The sequence below is a fragment of the Leptonychotes weddellii genome, chromosome 6 (assembly GCF_054177405.1).
Source record: "Leptonychotes weddellii isolate Sample4059 chromosome 6, ASM5417740v2, whole genome shotgun sequence".
Lineage (NCBI taxonomy): Eukaryota > Metazoa > Chordata > Mammalia > Carnivora > Phocidae > Leptonychotes > Leptonychotes weddellii.
Genome location: NC_138374.1, coordinates 14,731,146 through 14,755,361, shown reverse-complemented (window position 1 = coordinate 14,755,361; position 24,216 = coordinate 14,731,146). Strand labels below are relative to the sequence as shown.

At 49.9% G+C, this 24,216-nt stretch overlaps 1 protein-coding gene across 1 annotated transcript in view; it reads left to right on the top strand.

The window, feature by feature from the left end:
• The window catches only part of VWA2 (von Willebrand factor A domain containing 2), a 42,737-nt gene that overhangs the window by 8,696 nt on the left and 9,825 nt on the right, over positions 1–24,216 (top strand). Inside the window, exons 3-8 of the mRNA XM_081823067.1 lie at positions 3,593–3,667; positions 5,204–5,337; positions 11,901–12,010; positions 19,825–20,019; positions 23,643–23,776; positions 24,057–24,195. Coding sequence (XP_081679193.1) covers positions 3,593–3,667; positions 5,204–5,337; positions 11,901–12,010; positions 19,825–20,019; positions 23,643–23,776; positions 24,057–24,195 — 787 coding nt within the window. The remainder of the gene's footprint in view (positions 1–3,592; positions 3,668–5,203; positions 5,338–11,900; positions 12,011–19,824; positions 20,020–23,642; positions 23,777–24,056; positions 24,196–24,216) is intronic.

Here is a 24,216-nt window from a genome sequence, read left to right as displayed (position 1 = left end):
GGGATCGAGTCCCGCATCAGGCTCCCTGCTCAGCGGGGAGCCTGCTTCTCCCTCTGACCCTCCCCCCTCTCATGTGCTCTCTCTCTCTCATTCTCTCTGTCTCAAATAAATAAATAAAATCTTTAAAAAAAAAAAAAAGAGACCTTGCTTATCAGACCTCAGGCCTCAAAGTGCCCTCTTGGTACTCTCTCTCTCTGCGCCAAAGCCGACATTCCTCCAAATCCCGCCCAGCCCCCTTGCTCCCTCCCTGCCTAGGGGTTCTCACAGGTGACCCCTCTGCCTAGATCACCCCCTCACACAACACTGCCACCCTGGTAAACTCCTACTCATCCGTCAGCAGCCAGCACAGCTCCTCCAGGTCCCCCAGGTGAGGTCAGTGCCCTTAATACCTGTAGCCCCAGGCACCTCTGCTATGTAGTACTTGTGTGTGAATTTTTAAAAACTTAGCGTCCATCTTCTGTACCAGATAGAAGCTCCACAAGAAAGAGATCCTACATATTGTGTATTCACCACTCTATAATCTTGGCGCCCAGCACCAGGCCTGGCACACAGAAGTGTTCCAGAAGTGCATAGATGAACGAATAACGGAGAAAATCAACTCTGTTTTTACTCCTCTCCCAAATTCTAGCCTTGTTAAAATGAGGTGGTAGAAAGGAAACAGAGTGTCTTGCAGGTTGCTGTCCTACAAGTAAGAACAAGTGGACAGGGTGTCCGGCCGCCCAAGTCTAGCTCAGGATCCTCTTGTGGTCTGTGAGCCTCCGCTGTGTTGAATCCTGCCGCCACCTGCCTGTTCCCTGGCGCCTGGGGAGATAAGAGAGGCTGGAAGAAGGTGGGTGGTTGCTCAGCCCCCCTAGCCCCCCTCTCTAAGCCATGTGGGTAGATGGTGTAACATAGTAGCTTCGTGGTCCGGGGACTGAGGAGCAATGAGATATGTTTGGGGACAAGACCTGAAGGAGGTCCCCGGAGGCTCGGGCACAGCCCGGGTTCTGCTCTAGCTCATTGCAGAACTTCGCCTTCTGTAGCCCTGTCCAGTTTACAGAGCACTTGACCTGACCATTCCTGGGTTGGACGGATGAGGCAGGGGAGGCCCGGTGAGGCTTGTGACTTGCCCAGGGTCGCACAGCTGTTGTCTTCTGACTTCTGGGCTGGCCTCACCACTGGGGGCTCCTCTGAGGGAGGAGAAAGTACAGGAATCATCTGACTAGGCCTCTGCTCTCTTATCTGTAAAGTGAAAGGGTTTGACTAGATTAGTGATTCTCACCCTGCCCACTCCTTAGCCCCACCCAGAGGAGGAACCAACAGTCACACATTCATCAGCTCCCTGTTCTGTAGGGGAAGCTCTGCACCATCCTGAGGTGACCTTGTAGGGGAGCAGAGGGGACGTCACCTAAGGCAAAAGGAGGGCTCATCTGAAGCCTGGCACCTGCCGTTAACAGCTGAGCACACGGTATAGAAAGACACATTCGCTGAGTGACATCTTTAGTGAGTGGTTTCTGGTCCCAGCCTTCCCCTCAGGGGGAGGCTGCTGGCCTGTCTCCAGCTGGGGAATTTGCTGGTGAGACTTGTAAAAAGGACCAGTGTTTTTCTGGGGTTTTTTGGTAGGGCTTTGGAGATTCCTTGGCTCCTGGGCCCTTCTTAGTCCTCCATGGGCTTACTCAGGAAACCTTAGTGCTTATGTGCGGTGCACAGAGGGCTGGACTAGGCTTTGAGAGGCTGGCTGGAGATGTTCCTGCCCCCGGGAGCTTCTAGAGCAGCTGGGCCGATGGGAGCAGCTCAGCATGATGGGCGGGGGCAGCCGGCCGCACGGGTCGGCAAGACCTTGCTCTCGGAACGCAGTGAAGCAGAGAGCCTCTGTGTTCTGGAAGACCAATTTGCTGAATTATTGAGTGAATTTTCGGGTTTTGAACCATTGCCCAGCCTCTGTCCCAACATGCCATTTTTTATGCGAGTGGAAGGGTCTTTTTCTCCCTGCAAACCCAGTCTGCGGTCTTTATTTGTAGTTTGTCTTGTTTCTACCTCTGGTGGCAAAACCGCAGTGGCAGATGGTCAGATTTTTGTCCCATACTCTTGTCTGCGGGGCTAATGGCTGGTTCAGCATTTTGGCCAAGAACCATCCTCTGTGAGTCAAGATTGAGGGAAGGGCCTATCCGGTGAGCAGAAACCATCCGCTGGAAGGTTAGGTGGGGAGAACTGGGAGCTACGTTAGTTTGCACTGGCGAGTAGTGAGTGGAGAGGAGCCAGAGAAGATGGGGCTGGGGCGAGCCCAGGGGGTGGCTGACTAAGGGGGTGTGTGTTGCAAGCAAGAGGCATCCCCACCCCAGACCCTGACTTTTTCCTTTGGTTTCTCCCTCCTAATGACTTTCCTGGCAGTCACAGATCCCCTTGGGCCCAACGTACCTGCCTGGCATGATTCCCCGCCCCCACTCCCCGTTACCCCCTTTCCCAACAGCCCCCCCCCCCACATTCCTTCATCTGCCCCCTGCCTGGCCTGCTCCCCTGCTCTGCCCACCTCACTGTATTTCCTCCGTGCTTACCCACCGCCCGTGGATATTTATAAAGCTTCTGCGCGTGGACTTCTGCCGGTAGCCATCAATTGAGTGCACTTGGCTTTTCAGAATAGCCTTCCAGGTGGCGCCCTCATGGCCTTTAGGACTTCCATCACGATTGGCTCGTGTTCAGCAGTCTGGGGCTTCCTTGGCATGTTACCCCTGCTCTCAAGAGTTTACTTTTTAAACGTACCATCACTACCATTTTACTGGACATCATATAGGAGAATGAAAGATACATTCACGAACTTCCTATCCGAAAACTTCTTAGCCCTTGTTCATATTAATTGCACTGAACAAATTTATCAGCGTTTACTCCTAGCCCTGTCTTTCTGGATATTTGTTATCTCCACCATTCCTCCATCACAAGTAACCCTGAAAGGAGAGTCCTGATGTACCTTTTCCCTTCTCTAAAATTGTTCTTCCTTCGAATCCCTTCCCCAGGTGCCACACCACAGGGGCAAAGGCTGTAAGCTGCTTTATGACTCTTCATTCATTTGGCCAAATTGTTTTCTAAAAGGGTTCTACCAGTTTTCAGGGCCACCACTGGGAAGGTTTTTCCTGCTTTGATCTTTCCCCATTTACATTTAAATGAAGAAGCTGGTCATTTAATTTCGCAGTTAAAAGGGTATCTTATTGTTTGGGTTAAAAACATTTTGTCACCTGTTCAGACATTTTCCCTTGTGCTTGTCTGTGAATTGTATGTTTATATCCAAGGTTAATTTTTATGGCAAGGTGCTGCACTCCGGAGAGGCACCCAGTTGTTATGCCTAACCAGGGGCAAAACTCATCAGAATCATAGGCTCTCTGAATCCCCCTCTATGTATATTTTTAATTTTTTGCTTCAAAATACCCAAATTTAAATACAGAGATACCTGATGAAGCAATTGGAGGGGTTTCTGGTGATTTTTGAGATGCAACGTCCTTAAATTCCTCCACATTCCAGTTTTCCCTTTCACTACCTATTGGTTCTGGTCACATAATGTGGACAAAGACTCCTCCCCTCTCTGCTTTGTGATGACTGCTTTTGGTGTCTTCTCTCCTAGTACGCCAGTCTCATCCTCTTCAGGAAGTCCACGTAAGCAGGGAGACCATTGGGAAGATTTTAGCGGCTAACAAAAGTAAGCCTATGTGTCAGTCAACCTTCTAGACCCCCATGTTGGCCTCTGCCTGACTCCAGAATGTTCCTGCCCCACTCCCATCTTCCTTTCACACTGTGGCCAGAGTCATTTTTCCCCAACAGGCCTGACCTAGGTCTCCATCCTGGGTGAAAACCTTGGGTAAATCCTTGTTGCTGAATTTCTTGGTGTTGCTCGGGAGTCCTCTGCTATGTGACCACCGTCTCCCCAACCAGCCTCATCTCCCTCCATGTTCCTTCGTCTTCCACCCTTTTCAGCATCCACTCCACCTGCTCAAGCCACCCCAGCCTGTTCCCAGAGACCCTGCGTGTCCCTTCCTCCCTCTCCCGTGAAATCCCCCTCAGTCACTGCCTTCTGGGTGGTGCCTTCTCGCTGGTGCTTCTCTGACTTCCACTCTCCTACATCCTGACGGTGAGGTGGTGGGATGTGGATTCTGTAGCTAGACAGCCTGAGTTTGCTTCCCAGCTCCACCGCTTACTCGTACTTTGGCCTTAGGAAGGTTACTGAATTGCCCTGTGTCCTTCTTCCTCATCTCTCCACTGGGAGTAAAAACCATACATCTATTTAGGGGTGGGGTGGGGAGCTAGGGAGCTGATCGCTAAAGGGTCTAGGGTTTCTTTTTGAGGTGATGGAAAATGTCCTAATATGACTGTGGCAAGGATGGAATGTATCTGTGAATATACTAAAAGCCACTGAATTATATATTTTACTCTATTATTTTTTTAATTAATTTTTTTTTTTTTTTTGGAGAGAATGCGTGCATGAGTTGGGGAGGGGCAGAGGGAGAGGGAGAGAGAGCATCCCAAGCGGGCTCCACACTCAGAGCAGAGCCCAGCACGGGGCCCGGTCTCAACAGCCCTGAGATCATGATTGGAGCTCAAATCAAGATGTTTAACCGAGCCACCCAGTGCCCCCTGAATTGTATACTTTAAATGGATGAATTCTTTCGTATGTGAATTGTATCTCAATAAACCTGTTAAAAAATTAAAAAATAGCTATCTTAGGGTGGTTATAAGAATTAGCACATATAAAGTGTCGGAGACAGTGCATGGCATGTAGGGAAGGCACAGTCAGTGCTATCCTCACTTGAACTCTGGGGTCATGCAGCCTCATGCACCAGGGTATCTGGCTGGATCCTGGACTAGATCGTGGCCCCCAAGGGCTGGGACCAAGGCTCTTCGGTATCCCTCACTGGCCCAGTAGCCTGTCCTCTTAGGACTCCATTCGCGTTGTTGAGTTAGACTCCTCCAGTATTACAAAGACTTCCACACAAGGGCCTGTTGGTGAGCTTTGTGCCCACTGTGGGGGGCGGGCGGGGGAGTGTACTTCCTGCTGCAGAGGAGAGCGCCTCTGGCTGGGACCTTCTCCTGTGGTGTTTTCACCCATGTGCTAAGAAGAGCAGCAACCTGATCCACCCCAGGGTTGTTTCTGCCTCCACTCCGCTTCAGGAGGGAGACCCTCTGGGGACCAGAGGGCAGGGAAGCGGGCTGTCACCCACTGTGTTCCGCTCTCCCCTAGTGATTCAGTGCTCGGCAGCAGTGGACGTCCTGTTTCTGATAGACGGATCGCACAGTGTCGGGAAGGGGAGCTTTGAAAGGTCTAAGCACTTTGCCATCATGGTCTGTGACGCTCTGGACATCAACCCTGAGAGGGTGAGTGCAAGTCTTGTCATCTTTGTATTAGGGCATCTTTGGTTGCAAGTGACAGAAATCCAGTTCTAAGCAGAAGAGGACATTTACGGGGCGCCTGGGTGGCCCAGTGGGCTGGGCATCCGCTTGAGTCGCGGTCTCAGGATCAGAGACTGAGCCCGCCTCGGGGGCTGGGGATTCTCCCTCTCCCTCTGCCCCTTCCCCGGCTCGCGAGTGCCCACACTCTCTCTTTCTCTCTCTCTCAAATAATAAATAAATAACTCTTTAAAAAAAAGAAGAGGACATTCACTGGCTCGTGGAACAGGAAGACCAAGGGGGTGGGTCCTGGTTCTAGGCATGGCAGGATCTAAGGGCTCATTCCGTCAGTTTTGTGTTCCTTGGTTGGCTTCCTTCCCACGCAGGCTTTCCTTACATGGAAAATTTGCCCCGCACTGCCCCTCAAGCCAGTGATCCCAGTTAAAAGAAAGTGGGTTTCTCTCCCTCAACACGTGGCAGAAGGTCCCAGGGAGGGCTCCCACTGGGCAGGTGTAGGTCACATGACAATCCCTTGACCAATCTCCGTAGTCAGAGGGGAAAGAGGATCTGGCCAAGTGTGAGTCATGGGCTGATCCACGTTCTCGGTTCCCCACTAGGGAGAGGTGTTCATGGAACAGTGGAAAAGGGAAAGTATACTGACAGACAAAAACTCTACCTCGGAAGACCAGTCTCAATATGAAGTGCAGCTCCCACCCCGTATGTTCACTTGAGAGGAGCTCCTCCTGCCTGAGTGAATCCAGCCAGTTTCTTCATTTCTTGCTCTTCCTGGCTCTGGAGAGCCGTTCTTAAATAGCAGCAGATTGTGCTGACTGTGGCTCTCGCTGCTAAAAGGGGCATCTTGGGACAACCCAGTAGAAAAATGGGCAACGAACACAGTTCCCAGAAATTGAAACACAAATGGCCCTTAGGCAGCCTCACCCACTGTAACAGCACAACTCCCACCGAAATACCATTTTCACCTACTGGATTAGCAAAAATCCAGTTTGGTGACTTGCCCCGGTGGCAGATCTGTAGAAATGGGTTTGCACTGATGGTGGGAGTATAACCTGGTGCAACCTCTAGGAAGGGAATCTGGCAGCGTCTGTCCGAATTACAAAGGCCTGGGCCCTGTGACTCAAGAATTCCACCCCAAGGAATTTATTCTGCAGATACTCCCACAGATGCAAAATACCACACAGTTACTCCTTGCAGAGTTGTTTACGATCGTAAAAGATTTCAGGTAATCCAAACACCCATTCACAGGGGCCAGGTGAATTCATTAGGGTGCATTCATAAGGGAAACACGGGGCAGCTGTAGAAAGTGAATGGGGAAGCTCTCTTGGATGGAGGGGCCTCAACCCAGATGAGAGTGAAAAGGTGTATGGTAAATGGTATATGTAATGTGTTACTTTTTATGAAAAAGGGCGGTAAAAAGTCTATGTTTGTACTTGGAGAGATCTGTAAAGAGGCTAAGAGCAGTGATCTGCTGTCGAGAGCGAGGCCAGGAACTGAGCAGATGGGGTGCAAATCCAGGAGGAGACTCATCCGTTTTACTTTTTTTTATACTTGATGGGTTTTGAACCATGTGAACCTACTCAAAAATCAAAATCTAAGAAGGGTGTTTTGGTCTGAGAAGCCATACTTAACTTGAATTAGAGACTACTTGCAAACAGGTTGCAGAAGGAAGTGGTTTTCTAAGATGACATTCCTGGGTTAATCCCAGAAAAACCTCTAGGACTGAAGAGCAAAAGTGGCTTTTAATGAAAGCCAGATTTTCTCCAGAATGGCAGGTAATTTGAGGAGAGTGAGCACATCGCCCTGGACCGCAGGCCGTCCGGCACGGCCATCCAAAGACACCGTAGCAGAAACCATTCCATCTGGGCTTGAGCCGCCTGGACGTTCCACCTGTGAAGCCATCGCAGGTCCTCCGAGGGCCGGGGCCAAGGACTGCTGAGTCCCCACCTTCTGCACAGGGTCCTGCTTTTCAAGGGAGGTATTTCCCCCATGAAGTTTCATGAGTTATTTATGGAGAAAGAGCCATAAAGATCGAACGTTTGATGTTGGCACTGAGGTAGTGCGTGTCCTGAAATGGGTGGCCTGGAGGCCCCAGAGGATGGTAGGTTGGGAGAGAAGAGCTGTGTGGATTATTGGTGAACATTTTACAGATGAAGAAACAGGCTCAGAGAGGCTAAGTAACTGCCTGGGGTCACACAGTAAGCGGAGGACACAGCTAAGTGTGGAAGGATTGGGGCTCTAGCCGCTCAGCTCAGGACCTGTTCCATTAGGACCCTTGTCCCTCCCTGTGGGTGGTTCCTGGGTCAGAAGGAGGTGACCCTCAGAAGTCACACCCTGTCACATGGCAAATGGATAGCTGGCATGGTGGCAGTGTGTGTGTGTGTGTGTAAGGGGTGGGTGCTGATGGAACTCAGCGTCTGCCGAGAGGGTAAGAAAACTTCAGGGCTGGTGCAAGTCAACCACAGGTCCCCAGAGTTCAGGGAATTAAAACCTGGTGTTGCCAGACCACATCTAAAATATGGCATTATGTTCCAGAGGCTGATTTTTAGGTTAGAAATTGGCAAACCAGGCGGTACCCACCCCAAGGAGCCAGAACAGTGAGAGCCCTGGAAACTTCCATAGATGAGGGAAGCTGATTATCACGTTCAGGTGAAAGAAGGTGCAGAGTGGCTGTATTTCATTCAGACAGAATCTGGGCATTCAGAGGGCTCTGTTTGGGCTGGACCTGAGAAAAACTTTCTCGCAGCAAGACTCTTTGAGCAAGGGGGTTGGCGGTGCGGTCTGTTTCAGTGAGCGAGTGAGCATGTGGACCTCGAGCCGCTCAGACTTGCTGGGATGCTAGCAAAGGGTGTTTGCAGGAGAGCCGTTGAAGACGGTTCGATCTGATTTGTGCTTCAGGCTTTCTGCTTTTGCTGCTGCGTTTCTCTGACTCCTTATTCCTCCATGTGCAAGGGATCTGCGCCTTATTTTACTTTCTAAAACTTTAGCTTTCAAGTCGCTGTAAGTTAAGGCTTGTCATGGATGCTTCATTGTGGAGGTGGATGGAAGGTGTTTGAAGCCTTCCTCCCAGCAATTAAAAGCCGAGAAGTTCGCTTCCTGGCTCTAATACAGTGATTGCAGCAGAGACCAGAGCGATTATAGAGCGGCGAGCAATCTGGGCAGGCTCGCTCCTGAGCATACAGTAAACCGAAGATAAAAGGCAACTGCTTTGCTCCCAAACCACCAGTTACATTAAATGCCTTAACCACTGACTCAAGCTATTTCCATCTTGTTTTGTTTTGATGTTGTAGCCTTCCTGTTTGATTCGAGTAAATACACCCAGCTGCTGCTGGTCTCAAGGGAGCTGTTTTTTAACCAAGTAATCATTCACATGGTTCAATTAAAACACATTCAATGCCAAGTGTCCCTACTCACATTTTCCATCTGCCCACTTTTCCTATCTGCTTGCTTTTTTTAAAAAGATCTATTATTTATTTATTTATTTATTTGCGAGAGGGAGCGTGCGCACACGCTTGGTAGGGAGAGGCAGAGGGAGAGGAAGAGTGAGTCTCAAGTGTACTCCATGCTGAGCATGTGGCCCGATGCCGGGCTCAATCCCATGACCCTGAGATCACATCCAGAGCCGAAACCCAGGAGTCGGACATGTAACCGACTGCACCACCCAGGCGCCCCCGTCCCTACCTACTTCCATGAGCATCCTTCCGGAATCGCTTCATGCAAACAAAGCAATATGAGATATATCATGCTATATGCACTGTTCCATCCCTCGCCTTTTCCTCTTCATGTTATCTTGGAAGTCTTTCCATATCTAGGTATATAGGTAACCTGGCCTTAATATAGATCTATATTATTTTTTACAGCTTACTAACGTTCCATCATAAGGATTTCCTGAGGATTAATTAACCAATCCCTTACTGACAGACATTTGATATTACAAATACACTGTAGGCTCATAAATCCATTATCACACATATGGAAGAATATCTGTAGGATAAATTCCCTATGTAATTGTAACTTTTTATTTTAAGATTATTTATTTATTTATTTGAGAGAGAGAGTGAGAGAGCACGAGCCGGGGGTGGGGGAGAAGAGGGAGAAGCAGACTCCCCACTTAGCAGGGAGCCCGATGCGGGACTCTATCCCAGGACCCCGGGATCATGACCTGAGATGAAGGCAGATGCTGAGCCACCCAGGTGCCCCTGCAATTGTAACTTTCAATAATATTTGACAAAGTGCTCTCCATGGATGCAGTAACATTTATGTTCTTACCAGAAATGTTTGAGAACTTGCTAGTTTCCCCTGCAAACATTGTATTTAGCTTTTTGCTACATCTCTGTGTGGTACAGTTAAGCATCTTTTCTCATACTAAAGAGACATTTGTATTTCCTGTGTGATCACTTTGCCCATTTTTCTATTGTGTTGTTGGTCTTTTACATGTGAATTCCTAGACACTCTTTACATATTGGGAAAACTAACCCTGTGCCTCTGACTTGAGCTGCAAACAACGTTTCTGTTTGTCTTCATTTTTTTTTTTAAGATTTTATTTATTTATTTGACAGACACACAGCGAGAGAGGGAACATAAGCAGGGGGGGAGTGGGAGAGGGAGAAGCAGGCTCCCCGCTGAGCAGAGAGCCCGATATGGGGCTCGATCCCAGGACCCTGGGATCATGACCTGAGCTGAAGGCAGACACTTAACGACTGAGCCACCCAGGCGCCCCTGTTTGTCTTCATTTTTTAATGCATTATGGCATGTTTTGCCCTGCAGAACTTTTTTTTTTTTTTTTAAAGATTTTATTTATTTGGGAGAGAGAGAGCACAAGAAGTGGGAGGAGCAGAGGGAGAGGGAGAAGCAGGATCCCCGCTGAGCAGAAAGCCTGATGTGGGGCTCGATCCCAGGACCCTGGGATCATGACCTGAGCCGAAGGCAGACGCTTAACCAACTGAGCCACCCAGGCATCCCAGAACTTTTCTTTATGTAGTCAGATTTATCAACCTTTTCCTTTATGGCTTCTGGATTTCAAGGCACAGTAAGGTCTTTTTCCACTTTGAAGTTATGAAGACATTCAAGTTTTCTTCTAGAACTTTCATGGTTACATTCTTACACATGTAAATCTTGAATCCATTTGTGATTGATCCTCTATTTTGTAGGTGGCTGTTCAGTTGTCCCAGTATCACTTACTGACTGGACCATCTTTCCCCCACTAATTGGAGATGCCACCTTGATCACAAGCTGACTTCAAAGGAGATTTCCAAAGGGTTGTTCCTCAGAATCTCCTGAGCTTCTCTACTGCTGTTTTCCAGTGTCCATCTTCCACACACGCACACCCAAGACTTAAATTTCTTTCTACTGAAGATGCTCACCAGCTCCTCCTTAGAACTTCCTGTTAAAGCAAGATCTGCTGGGCTGTGCTCATTGGGAGCAGACATAGCTGGCCCGGTGGGGCTGAGCGCTTTGATGGTCTCCAAAGCACCAAGCCTGTTCAGGGATCAGCAGTGAAGGAGTTCAAGTAGTAGGTAAAAGGCAGCCTCATTGCTGAAATATGAATCACTTGGCCTATTTGCAATCTTGGCCAGAATAGGGGTTAGTTAAGAGCATAGTAGCGAGAATGCAGTTTCTCCAGGGGTTTTGGAGAGCCAATGATTGGGTACAGGGCGTGGGCCCTCGAGAGGAGGCCTAAATGTGTATAGCCTTTTCTGCTCGAGACAGGCTAGTGTCCTAAGGGCCCAGAAAGTGACTTTATTCAGTTTCCCTTCTCCGGTTTTGGAAGGCGTTGGAGTTTTTCAAATGGCCTCCTGAATGAGGAGGCCAAGTCTGTTTGGAATCACCCGTGGCTCTGACTCCTTCCCCTGCGGAGGCCCTTCAGCTCCAGTGTTGCATGTCCTCCAGTGTGACTCCGGTCAGGAGAGCTGGCCTTTCCCCAGCGTGGCAGGAGCAGGCCTGGAAGGACCGCCCGTTCACTTCTGCGGCGCCCTGGGGCTGGGTCGGCAGCATGCTGCTGCAGGCCCGCGCTGGCTAAGAAGGCAAGTCATGTAACTGAGGCTTAGTGAGCGCCGGAAGCACAAAGTCCAACGGCCCGGTTCCCCTTCTCACTAGCCCTGGGCCAGATCCATGTCCTCTCTGCGTTTTAGTTTCTCCAGCAGCTGCGTGAGTATTGATGGCGCTCTGTGGGTTAAATGAAATAATGAGATTGCTGAAAACAGTGCCTGCACCTGGGAGGCCTTTGGAAGTGTGACCAGAGACCCTGCCCTAGAGATGCTCACAGCCCAGCCGGGAGAGCTGCCAGAATGTGGGCTGAGAAGTTTGAACTGGTGGTTGTCAGTACGGCACATAGGCAGATTCACTGTTTCCTTCCAGATGCTCCTCCTGGCCTTTGGAACCTTCTTTCAGGGACACTGGAGAAAGCCTTGGTACTGGTATTTGTTGAGTGGGCAGGAGGCAGGGTCATTCACCTTTCTCGTCCTTTCTTGTCCCTTAGGAATGTTTGTGACTTGACCTCGCTCTCAGACCCCTGGGCCCTCTGTCTCCTACTGCAGGTCAGAGTGGGAGCACTCCAGTTCAGTTCCGCTCCTCGTCTGGAATTCCGCTTGGATTCGTTTTCATCCCAACAGGAAGTGAAGGCAAAAATCAAGAGGATGGTCTTCAAGTATGTATGATCAGATGCTGCCATGGTTAGGATGAGGCCAGGGGCTCTTAAGATCGCTCCCTAGAAGGGTGTGATTGGCCCGAGGGAGGGCTGTGGTTTGGCTTCCGGAACCCCAGCTGTGCACAGTCTGTAATGAGAATTCCCTTCTCAAGACTGCTCCTTATTATTACATAACAGTGTCCCAGGTGGGAACTTACATGCAAGTTAAAAAAGAAAGTCTGTTTGCTGCTATTGTGTGGAGTTGCCAGTTAACCTGGGACCAAGTGGCTAGTGAAGGTCGAGACCCGTCAAGAGCATGGGGTGGTGGGAAGAACTCTGGCTCTTTCTCCCAGTTCTTTCCCTGGTCACCACTGTGGCTGGGACGGCTCGCCATACTTCTTGGAGCCTCGTTTTTGTCTTCTAGAAAGAGTCAGTGTTCCTCTGTTACTAAGAATGCTTTAAAATTTTCTGAATAGCTATTCATGTTGATTGTCCTCCAGTGTGACTCTGTTCTGGAGAGCTCATGCACATACATGCCCTATAAATTATGTATGTAGTAGGGTCGTAACATTATTCACATCACGAGTCAGCTGTATATGCAAATATGCATATGTAAATATACATATATTTTGTGTATGTTTTATATACATGTCTATTATATACACACATATCTTTATGTATATGAAAGTGTGTTATATATGCATGCTACGCACACGCGTTCACAAACCCACACAGGAGAAGCCTTTCCTTCCACTCTGATCTCTGGATCCTCTGTGTTGTCTGCTGCCCCTTTTGTGCGTGTGCCCAGTGAAGTCCCACTGATGTCCCACTGATGTCCGTGGTCCCAGCCCTTTATAGCCAGCCACCAACTTCAGTTGCAAAGGCCCTAGACTCTGCGGCCCTTTTCCCAGTCACGGGCCTCTGTATGTCTGCCAGTGCCCTCAAGAAGCCCGCGCTCCCACACTGGGCACAGCAGGAACTTTGGGGGCCCTATAGGTACCCTATACGTACCCCCAGTGGCTTCATCTCAGGCTATTTATCCCAGCCCAGGGGTGCCCTGAGCAGAATGAGAGGCGAGTCAAATGCAAGAAAGTACAAGGGAAAAGAGCACATTGAAATGTGTGTTAAAAATGACGTTAGTGTACACTGGTCTTTCCTAGTTCTTTGGAGCCTTCTACCCTTCCAAGAATGGTTTCCTATCGAGAAACAGTCTTGGGCTCCGATACCCAGAGCAGCCCTTGTTAAAGTGAGATCTTTGGTCAGAAGGTCTGGGTCGGAGTTGCCTAGGGTGTGTGTCAAAAATGCAGGTGCTGTGGTTCCCTCCCAGACCTAATGAATCCCTCTCTGGGCTTAGGATACTTAGATACTAGATACTTAGGATCTGTACTTTTGAAAGGTCTCTGCCACTGCCTCCCTGCCCTATGATTATTATGCACATTAGCCTTTTAAAAGCACCTTATTGACATAATTTAAATACCATAAAGATCACACACTTAATAGGGACAGTTCAGGGATTTTGAGTGTATTTTCCAGAGTTATGCAACCATTACTGTAATTTTAGAACATTTTCATCATCCCAACGAGAAACCTTGTAAACAGACATTTCTCCAGAAAAGATACTTAAATGGTCAATAAGCACTTGAAACGATGTTCAGTGTCCTTAGTCATTAAGGAAATGCACATCAAAACTGTAGTGAACTCCCACTTCACACCCATTAGCAAGGCTACGATAAATGACAGACAGTAGCAAGTGTCAGCAGGGACGTGGAGAAATTGGAACCCTCATGCACCAAATGGTGCAGCAGCTTTGGAAACAGTCTGGCTGGTAAACACACTTACCATATGACCCAACGACTCTACTCCGAATGAAGTGAAAATGTATGCCCCTAGAAAAGCTTGTATACTGATGTTCAGAGTAGCATTGTTTATAAGTGCCAAAAAATGAAAACAACACAAATGTCTAGTGAGTGAATAGATAAACCAAATGTGGTATATCCAAACAATGGAATATTATTCAGCCATAAAAAGGAAGGATGACGTGATTCTTGCCCCAACATGGATCAACCTTGAAAATAGGATGCTCAGTGAAAGAAGCCAGACACAGAAGACCACATGTTGTATGATTTCATTTATATGAAATGTCTGGAATAGGCAAATCTGTGGAGACAGAAGCAGATTAGTCACTCCCAGGGGTGGTGAGGAGGGGGAAGAGGGAGTGATTGCTAATGGGTGTGGGGCTTCTTTTGGGGGCAATGAAATGTTTTGGACTTAGTGGGGATGGTTGCACAACTCTGAATATACTAAAAAACCAGGGATGGGTGCCTGGGTGGCTCAGTTGGTTAAGCGACTGCCTTCGGCTCAGGTCATGATCCTGGAGTCCCAGGATTGAGTCCCGCGTCGGGCTCCCTGCTCAGCAGGGAGTCTGCTTCTCCCTCTGACCCTCCCCCCTCTCATGCTCTATCTCATTCTCTCTCTCAAATAAATAAATAAAAATCTAAAAAAAAAAAATAAAAAATCAGGGAATTATATACTTTTAAAAGGGTGAATTTTATGGTATATGAAGTGTATATCATTATTGATATAACATTTTATTACAGAAACATCTTTGTACCCATTATATGCATGTTAACATTGGCAGAAGAAAAAGTAACCTGTTGGTTTAAGTTTAGGACTGAAAGTGAAAAATTGGGTGACTTTGATTCCATCATCTGGCCCCGCTGTCTTCTGAAAACTAAGCAAATTGCAGCAAATTGGTTCAAAAAGGCACTTTATAGATCATCAGTAACTGTTCCAGCCCGTTATTTTATGGAAGAGACTACTGAGGCTGAGAAGGAACAGGTGACTTGGCCAGGACCACAGAGGCGAGGGGCTCATCCAGTAGACCCCACCCAGCTGTCCTTTTCCACCTCTTTCCACCCTCCCCTCCCCTCTCACCCCCTAAAGAGTTGGTTGACCCTCCTCTCAGCTGTGTTGAAAGTCCTAATGAAGGGCTTGAGAGTATTATTCACAACATAGGAAGTCCAGAGACTCAGTAAGAAGGTGCCAGATGAGGACACGGTGGGTGGAGAAAGAAGCCTCTTCATGTGTCTGAACAAGGTCAGCTCTTCTTACCGGGCTGTGCGTGGTTAATGCTCGTGTGTCCTAGGATGACTATAAGAGGTAGCAAACAAGGCAAGGAGGCAGTAACTAATTTTTTGGCCACAGTTGCAGGGTCGCTGAGGACACTAAATATTAAGATGTTGTTATTAATCAGTACAGAGGAATGTTGGCTGAGTGGGAGTGATGACCTCTCCAGGACTCTACCCTTTTGCTGCAATGAAATTTTAAAGGCTGGACTGATTGGGACAGCTCTACCCAAACCCCCCAATACTTGCCTTTTTAGACCACAGCGATCCCCTGAAAGTGTGTTTTGAGGTGGCTAAGGAACCGTCCTGCCAACCCCTTGTCTCTGCTTTGCAAAAAGAAGTTTAAAAAATACTGCAATCAAGTATTGCACCCTGTGATAGCATAAAATCAGATAGAGCATGGCCAGCCAAATCTCTGAATGGCCAGAGCTCCTGGCCAACTGGCTCTGCAGTCTCCCTCAGTCATTTCCCTAATCTCCCAAGAATGCAACTCTGATTTTCTGTGATTGCATTTTTTTTGGACCCCATGCATAGCTTTATCAGAGTTTTACTGTATTTAGATAGCTTTCCAAAAATAGCACCACTTCACCTTAGCACAGAGCCTTTTTCAAGCCACAGGTAACATTCAAAGATAGCTTTTAGAGGAGTTATAATTACAAAGCATTTGTTTTTTAACTTATTATTTCGTGTGGTTTTTTTTTTTTTTTTGCATAAAGCTGCATTATTTTTCATGTTGATCCTTTTTAATGGTTATATAATAACCCAATGAATTGAACTATCATAGTATATTAAATCATTCTTCTAAAAGGATACATTTACACTGATTCCAAGATTTTTGTCTATTGATTAAAAAAAGAGAGGGAAAAAAACACCTGTAATCAAACCCCTCTACCTACAGTGAGTTTTCTGATGAATTATTTTTCAGAATCTGTTCCATAGATTACCTGCATCAGGCTCCCTGGGGCAGAGGAAGCTGATTTGAAATGTAGACTCTCAGCCTGGTCACACACCCACCACCAATTTGGAGTCTCTGGTGATGGGATCTGAGAATCTCCATTATTCTGCCTCCCAAGAGATTTTTAAACTCATTGGAATTTGAGACTAACTCAAAAGATAAACTTCTTGGAATAGGACCGTTAGTTTATCATGGTAACTATCACTGATGGAGTCCTCACTAGGTACTAGGAGGCACTGGGTGCAGCACTTAATCCTCACTACTGTTACTTTCCCTACTTAACAGGGAAGGAAACTGAGTTTCAGGTTAAGTAACTTTTTTAGTTTACTTGGCTAATAAATTTCAGATCTAATATTTGAGCCCCAATGGCTCTGGAGCCCGTGTTCTTTTTTTTTTTTTTTTTAAGATTTTATTTATCTGAGAGAGAGAATGAGATAGAGAGAGAGAGCATGAGATGGGGGAGGGTCAGAGGGAGAAGCAGACTCCCCGCCGAGCAGGGAGCCCGATGCGGGACTCGATCCTGGGCCTCCAGGATCATGACCTGAGCCGAAGGCGGCAGTCGCTCAACCAACTGAGCCACCCAGGCGCCCCGAGCCCGTGTTCTTAACCCACTTGAGTGGCAAAATGTTTAGATTCTGGAACCCCACCCCACCCCTGCCAAAAAAGGTCCATGCATTGCAATCACAACTCCCCGAGACAGTAGACAGTCTGTGAGCCTTTACTTTCAATCTGGTTTAGTCCCGTTAGAGAGGAATTGGAAAAATTTCGGAGAGACTCTGGCCTCAGACCTCCGTTGTCTGGAGTCAGACTGTGAGTTAGAAATGCTCTACAGAGTAAGGACCACATAGGTGGCAGGGTTTTTCCTCATTTCCCAGAGTTCAGAAGTCTTTAGGGATCTCACCTCGCCTGCAGAGAGTTCCAGTGGGAAAGGCGGGTTAAGGAGCAGAAGTGGAGAAGACAGATAGCACAGGCATTTGTGTGCTGAGTAATAGGAAGGGCAGACTCCCCACAGGCCAGTACAGTTGGGAGCCTGGGCTTCCATGTCTTTGACATTTGATTTCTCTCTACCCACATCCAGGAGGCTCATAGGGCACACTGCCAGGGGCATGAAGGCCCAGGGAGCTCCATGGTCACTCCTTGGCTTTTGATGAACAGAGTGTTGCGACCATTCGGGTAGAATAGTCTGGAGCAGGGGTCAGCAAACTTTTTCAGTGAAGAGCCATCAAGGAAATACTTCAGGCTTTGCTGGCCATGTGGTCTCTGCATAGACAGTACATAATTGAATGGGCATGGCTGTTTCCCAGTGAAATTTTATCTATAACAACTGGCAGTAGACCAGATTTGGCCCACAGGTTGTAATTTGCCAACCCCTGGAGAGAGAAAGACCACTGGCTTTGGAATCGGCCGCCCAGGGTTCAAGTCCTGCCTCCACATTCATGAGCTGTGTGACCTTCGATAAGGCCTTTCCCTGAACTCCCCGTATCTCAGAGAGCTATGGTGAGAATTATTGGAGCTTAGCACCTGCACACACACACACCAAAGCAGAACAAAAAAAAACATGGTCGTGCCTGCCACATGAGAAGTGCTCTGGAAATACTGGCATTTAGTATTACTGTCCCTTGGGCTGGAGTTTCCTCATCTGTTAAATGAGGATATTATTAGCACCTTTTACCATAGTTGGAAGGATTACATTCAGTAACAGGAGTAGGTGAAATATTTGGCATGAAGTGGAAACTCAGCGTGAGTATTATCCTTTAGAAACGGGAAACAGTTTGCCTTTCCAGGAACCTTAGAGGAAGATTTCACACACACACACGAGCTTTGGTAAAGGTGGCAGTCTTCTCGGAAGTCAAAATCCTCTTGGTTGTCCTCAGTATCTCATGTGCGACCCAGCAGAGCATGAAGAGGGTTGGGGGTACTTGGTGTGCTCTGTTCCCCTTGGATAAGCCCCTTGCCCAAGCCAGGCTCTGCTCACTAGACCCAGGACTCGGCTGGTGGTGTTCCCCAGCGTCTTTGTTCACACCCTTTCCCCTGATTGGGGTGGCCTCTTCTTCTCCTAATCCATGGACCCACCAAGACCCCATGAGACACTTTCCCTGCTGAGGAGCCTGTTCCTTACAGCTCTTCCCCACAGTGAAGCCCTCCTCAGAACTCTCATTAATTGTCATCCTTTGATTGATAATTATTATTTGCTGGTAGGTCTGTTTCTTCAGCTAGACCAATAGTTTGTTGAGGGCTGGGGTCATGTTATGCTTCCTGGTCTCCCTCTCACTATCTTCCCTTTAGAGAGTCCACAGTAAACACCAGTGGGCTGAAAACTGGCTTTCTAATTGATGCAGATGCTGATATATAGTAGACAAAGAGTCTTTATTCTGGGAGCTATCCACTCTTGTGACATTTATTAACTTAATGGAGCTCCACAAAGAGAATTGCCCTTAAAGAGCTCACTTAGGACAGAAAGCAGTAAAAGTAAAGAATATTCTGGGCCTGGTCCATAAATCCTTCCAAGCACACTCCTCCTTGCTCTTCCGTCACCTCTCTGCTGAATGGAGAGGTCTTTGAGGACCGAGAGAAAGAGGGAACCACTAAATGAAAGGAGCCTAGAGGGATCTCTGAGGAGCCTCTTGGAGGAGAACAGAGCAGGAGAGATGCCCGGGCAGGAGGGCCACGTCGGGCTTGCATGAGAACGGAGCGTTTTCAGCGTTGCGTTTCAAAAGTGTACACACATTCACACGTGAACACACACAGGCATTCACACACATACACAGATTGGCCGTGCCTCCCGTCACTTGGATGTTTGCACATTAGAAGAATCACCGCAGGGCCCTCTGGGAGCCAGGCATTGCCTTCACTGACGCTCAGTGTGATCTGAGAATAATTGTGCACCCCCAAATCTACAGTCTGTGATTAGCACTTCAGAACGACGATCTAACAGTTTTCTCCGTGTGTATAGTCAATATCCGCCGTGATTCCATCAGCCTCAACGCTGTTTTTCATGTCGGTGTTGCCTCCCACTGAAAGGTTTGGCCTAAAACCCATTGTAGGGAATCACCATTTTCTGCCCACTTGACTCTCAGAGCCGGCAGTTCTCCCCCACCCACCGCCCCAGGATGTGAGCGTCCTACTGTAAGATTTCATTCCAAGCTCAGCGGACCGTCCCTCTAACGAGGCTGTGGTGAGGTGGGACCGCTGTAACGTCCCCTGATCTGGAAGTCGTCCATCAGTTCAGCCTTGCAGCACCCAACCCTGAGCTGGAAAGCGGGCCAGGAAGGCCTGATCACAGACGTGACCCCCCTCAGGCCCTCCGATCACTCTTACAGATGCACACGGTGTTCTTTAGCTCAGTGACCTGCTCCCCCCGACCCCGCGCCTCCCCCACCCCCCCCGCCGTAACAAGAAGGGAATGATACAGATAGGGGGAGGCGGGAGGTGGGTGTTAGAGATGCACACAATGAGGGTTGTCAGCCCTGAGCGGTCACCGGAGGCGGGGGTGGGGGGTGGGGGGGTGGGCACAGGAAGACAGTCAAAAGACGTGCCCAGAGAATGACTCTATCACGTAACACAACAGAAGTGTGCGGGGTGAGCCTTCAGTCCACGGGAAAAGTGCATTTCTACTCTCCAGTGTGGTTCAGGGAGTGAGAAAGTGCACGTCCCGTGCTGCAATTGTCACTTGGGGCCTCTGCTGGGAGAGCGCGGCTGTCACGTCTGTGGGTGACTGACGCCCAGCCTTGTTTTCTCCTCCCCTGTGAGCTCAGAGGAGGGCGCACAGACACAGGCCTCGCCCTGAAATACCTTCTGCGCAAGGGGTTCCCCGGGGGCAGAAATGCCTCCGTGCCCCAGATCCTGGTCGTCGCCACCGACGGGCGGTCCCAAGGGCAGGTGGCGCTGCCCGCCGAGCAGCTGAAGGAAAGAGGCGTCACCATATTTGCCGTCGGGGTCCGGTTTCCGAGGTAAGAGCCCGGGTAGCGCTGGGTTGCCCTGCAGACTGTGGAGACTCTTCACAGCCACGGGGCGGGAGGGGATCCGGCCCAACCACCCTGGTCCTTCCCGGGCTCTGTCTTTTCCTCACTCTCTACGTCGGGCCGGAGCGCAGGGAGCTCGAGTCTGAGAGTGCGCATTGTCTCTAGTCCGAGCCAGACTGTCTCTTGTCAGCGCCAGAAACCTGACTCAGATTCTCTGGGGCGGAAATGGAAAGCCACGGACTCCTCTAATTGTACTGGGTGGGTCGGGGCGGGGGGTCCCCTGGGGCGAGCAGGAGCCAGGGCCTTGAACGCCGTGAAGACCCTTTCTGTCCTCCGCGCGCATCTGCCGTTCCCTCAGCCTGGCCCTCAGAGCGACCTGGAACGTGGCTGCGGGCAGTGCCCAGCTCCACCCCGGAGAGAAAAGACTCCCGTTTGCCGATTCCAGTTGAATAATCCAAGAAAGGCTTCTCATTAGCTTGAGTCACAGACCCGCTCCGGAGGCCAGGAGAGTGGGGGACTGTGACGGGCTGCTCTTCTCTCCAGACGCTGGGAGGTGCTCTCCACGGGTCCTCACTGCTCCCAACCTTAAAATTGGAGGTGCCTCTGTGGGCCCCTCGTTGTCGTGGGTATTGAGTGAAATGACTCTGGTCCTGGTACTGTGCCCGCACATAGAAATCTCTTTATTAACTTTAGTACATTTTCGATTCTCTCAGTCAATAGATATGCCAGATGCTATTCTAAGTTCTCGGGATGCAGAGACAGTACCAGGTGCCTGCCCTTCACGGAGTTTCCATTCTAGGAAAGGAACTAGATGATAGATGAGTGAATAAACAAGTAATGTCCTTTCAGGTGGAAATAAAGTGCAAAAGAGAAAAAGTAAGGGAGGAGGTTAACAGAGTGATGGGCATTAGCGAGCCCCGCTATTTTAGAGGAGTTGACTTCTGAGCAGAAACTTGAGTGAAAGGAGTAGCAAACCTTCCAGACAGCAGGGAAAAGAACAGGCTAGGCAGGCGGGTGGCAAGCACAAAGGCCCTGAGGCAGTAGCTAGCTTAGTGTGTCCGCCAGGGAGTGTCTGGAAGGCGCAAACAAGGGGTGGATTACAAGAAATGGGGCAGAAGAGGTAGGTGGGAGTCAGGTCTAGAGACTGTGGGTCAGAGTCAAGACTTGAGAGTTTATTGCGAGTAGATTGGGAAGTCTTTCGATGACTTCGAGCTGGGAAATGACATGTATCAGCTTACTGTTTTACAAGATGACACTGCCTGCCAGGTAGAGAATAGAGGTGGAAGGAGAAGCAATTTTGGGGGACGTGGGGCATCGAGTCAGGCAGTCTTTGGAGCTGCTCACACAAGAGGTAACAGTGGCGTGTAGTGGGGAAGCACTGGGAGCCACTGAGGAATGGTCGGAGTGGCCTCTGAATGGAACGTGGAAGGAAGAGTCAAGGATTTGGGGTTGAGCCCCACAGGGAAAGGGGGTGTTGTTTCCTGAGATGGGGAGGACTGGGGAAGAATCAGGGAAGCAGAGTTCTGTTTCAGGCCCAAGTTTGAGGTGCAGATGGGTCAAAAGCTGAGTCAGCAGCTGGATGTTGGAGTCCGGGGCACAAGAGAGAGGATAGACAGAGACCTTGTACTTGAGGATGGCATTTATCGCCTGAGGATCGCCTAGGGGGTGAGCGCAGAGAGGGAAGACCCCCACGGACCGGCATGTGCAGTACCAAGGGGACATTCCGGGCCACGTCCTGGTGGTGCTCACGGTCGTCACCACTGTCACTGTGCTGTTGTCTGTTACTGGTGGCGAGACCGCCTTACCATGGGCTCTTTGTGTGTCCTCACACGTGAGGAGATAAACCCGGTGAGAGAGGAGACGAGGGTGTTGCTTCCTGGCTCACCAACCCCCCCACCCCCCCACGGTGCTGAATAGACTACCGTGCACGTCACAGCTGCCCAGTTTGTTGGTGAGGCTGGAGCCTCCCAGACGGTGGAAATCCGTGGCCAGTTCTGGGCTTTCTTCTCTAGCTGCTATAGGAGCAGTGCTTCTCAGACCGTCTGTGGCGGGGGTCCAGTTTGCCTTGCTTTGTGTGTTAATCCATTGTGGCCTGAGACTTTAGAGAAATACAATACAAACGAACTACTAGGAAAGTAAAATAAAAAACAAAGACCCTGAGCTCAAATGTTGACTATCTGATTCAAGCAAACCGAGAAGGACTCCGTCAAGTTGCTGTACAGCTAGGTTCTGAGTGTTCATTCTCAGTGTCTGTGCTTGTCTGGTTCTGGACGAGGGTGAAACAATATGGCGGCCTACACCGGCCCACACGCCACACTTTGAGTGCCCCTCACTTAGAGGACTCGAGAAGCCCTGGGTCAGGAGAGGGGACACTGCTCAGCCACAGGAACCGTCTGAGGAAGCCCATTGGGTTTCCAGGCCCTCCTGACTCCTCTCACCCAACTGCTGGTCAAAGGCCGGGTCACTGTTGACCAGTGGTTCTCAAAGTGTGTTTCCTGGACCAGCGGCATCAGCAAGTGAGAACATGTTAGGAACATACACGATCGGGCCCTACCCCGTTGAATCCAGAACTCTGGGGCGAGGTGCCTCCATCGGCAGTTTATCTGGCCCTCAGTGATTCTGATGCCCCCCAAAGTTTGGGAGCCACTGCTGTGGGCAGGGTGAGGCTCTGTATGGGATCAAACACCTGCCTCTTTCCTCCTGGTAGTATTCATTGAGCCCCTTCCCTGATGGTTCTCAGCTCTGGCTTTTGTGAAAATGTGCTGCTGGGCTGGGAGAGCGGCCCTCTGAACGCGCCCCCCCCCCCCGCCCCCCCGTGCGTGCCAGGTCCTGTCCTCATCCTGGAGGGAAGGTCTGGCTTCCGTGGCTTCAGAGGGGAATGGGGAGTTTTACATAAGTGAATTTTAGAGATAAATGAAGTTTCGGCCACAATGCCAAACCTTGGTTTGTTTGGATGAATTTCTGATGGGCAAGATTCTAAATGCATTACTGACTACCCTGTCTTCTCAGAAAGCTTTCTCAGCATCATTTAACGCTTTCTTCACGGCCCAGGTTATCATGCCACTCGCCATTTCTGTCTTGGGCCCTAAGAGCAGTGCCCTCTGGCTCTCAAAGTGTGCTGGCTCCTTCCTCCACACAGCCTCACGTTGCTGGCCTTTGAGTTCGTACGTCCCCTGTCTCTCATTCTTCAGGATTTTTCTCTGTCACAAGCTGGCCTTGTTTGTTCTTGTCTTGCCACCACGCACAACCACCTTCCTTCATTTCCTTTCTGGTTATACTCTTCTCATCGGCTCTGGGTGACGCGGCCAGACCACTGCATCCGTGAGGACCGTGTCTCCAGTAAAAGCTGCTGGATCTGAGGGGGAGGCTTTCCTCCGAGGGAGTTGGTGAACTCTGGCAGGCACACGTTAGGACCCATGCTTGAGCATCCTCGGGGTCTTGCTCTGCTTCACTTCTGGACCATATCTGCAGCCTGGCTGGACTCTGGAGCGGTGGGGTCGTGTTGCTGTCTGCAAGGAGCCCATGGTGCAGGGTGTATGGTGTAGGGTGGGCGGGAGGGCGGGGGGTGGGCAAGGAGCGGCTCTCACTTCTCCGCTGGGGCCTGGGGACAGGTGGGAGGAGCTGCACACACTGGCCAGCGAGCCGAGGGAGCAGCACGTGCTCACGGCCGAGCAGGCAGAGGATGCCACCAACGGTCTGTTAAGTACCCTCAGCAAGGCTGCTGTCTGCACCTTTGCCTCTCCAGGTAAGGCCTTCCAGGCTGGGAAGGAGGGGTCTTGCCCTTGGTGCAAGTGGGGTGGGGACGGTTCCCCGAGGCCGGAGGTCAAGAGGCTCCCCAGGAAGGTGGAAGGCAAGAGGAATGGGGTCTAGCAGCTTGGGCGCCGGGGTGCTCTGCTCTCCCGACCTCTCTGTGTCGGGCCCTGTGGGCTTTCTCAGCTGGGAACCCTGAGCTTGTGTCTGGGGGATAGAGGGGCCCAGGTTTGGGACCCAGATCTAGGGGTCCCCTGTGCCTCTCCCCTTCTCAGGGGGAAGAGGCAGTCAGCTCCCCAACATGGTCAGCTTCAGCTGGGGTGAGGTCTCTGCATTCCTGGTTGTCATCGTCAGGGTCTACCCAGGAGCATGTTATGTAAAAAGAACACACATGTGCAAGGATGTAAAAGCTGTGTGCGGAGGAAATGCTCAGAG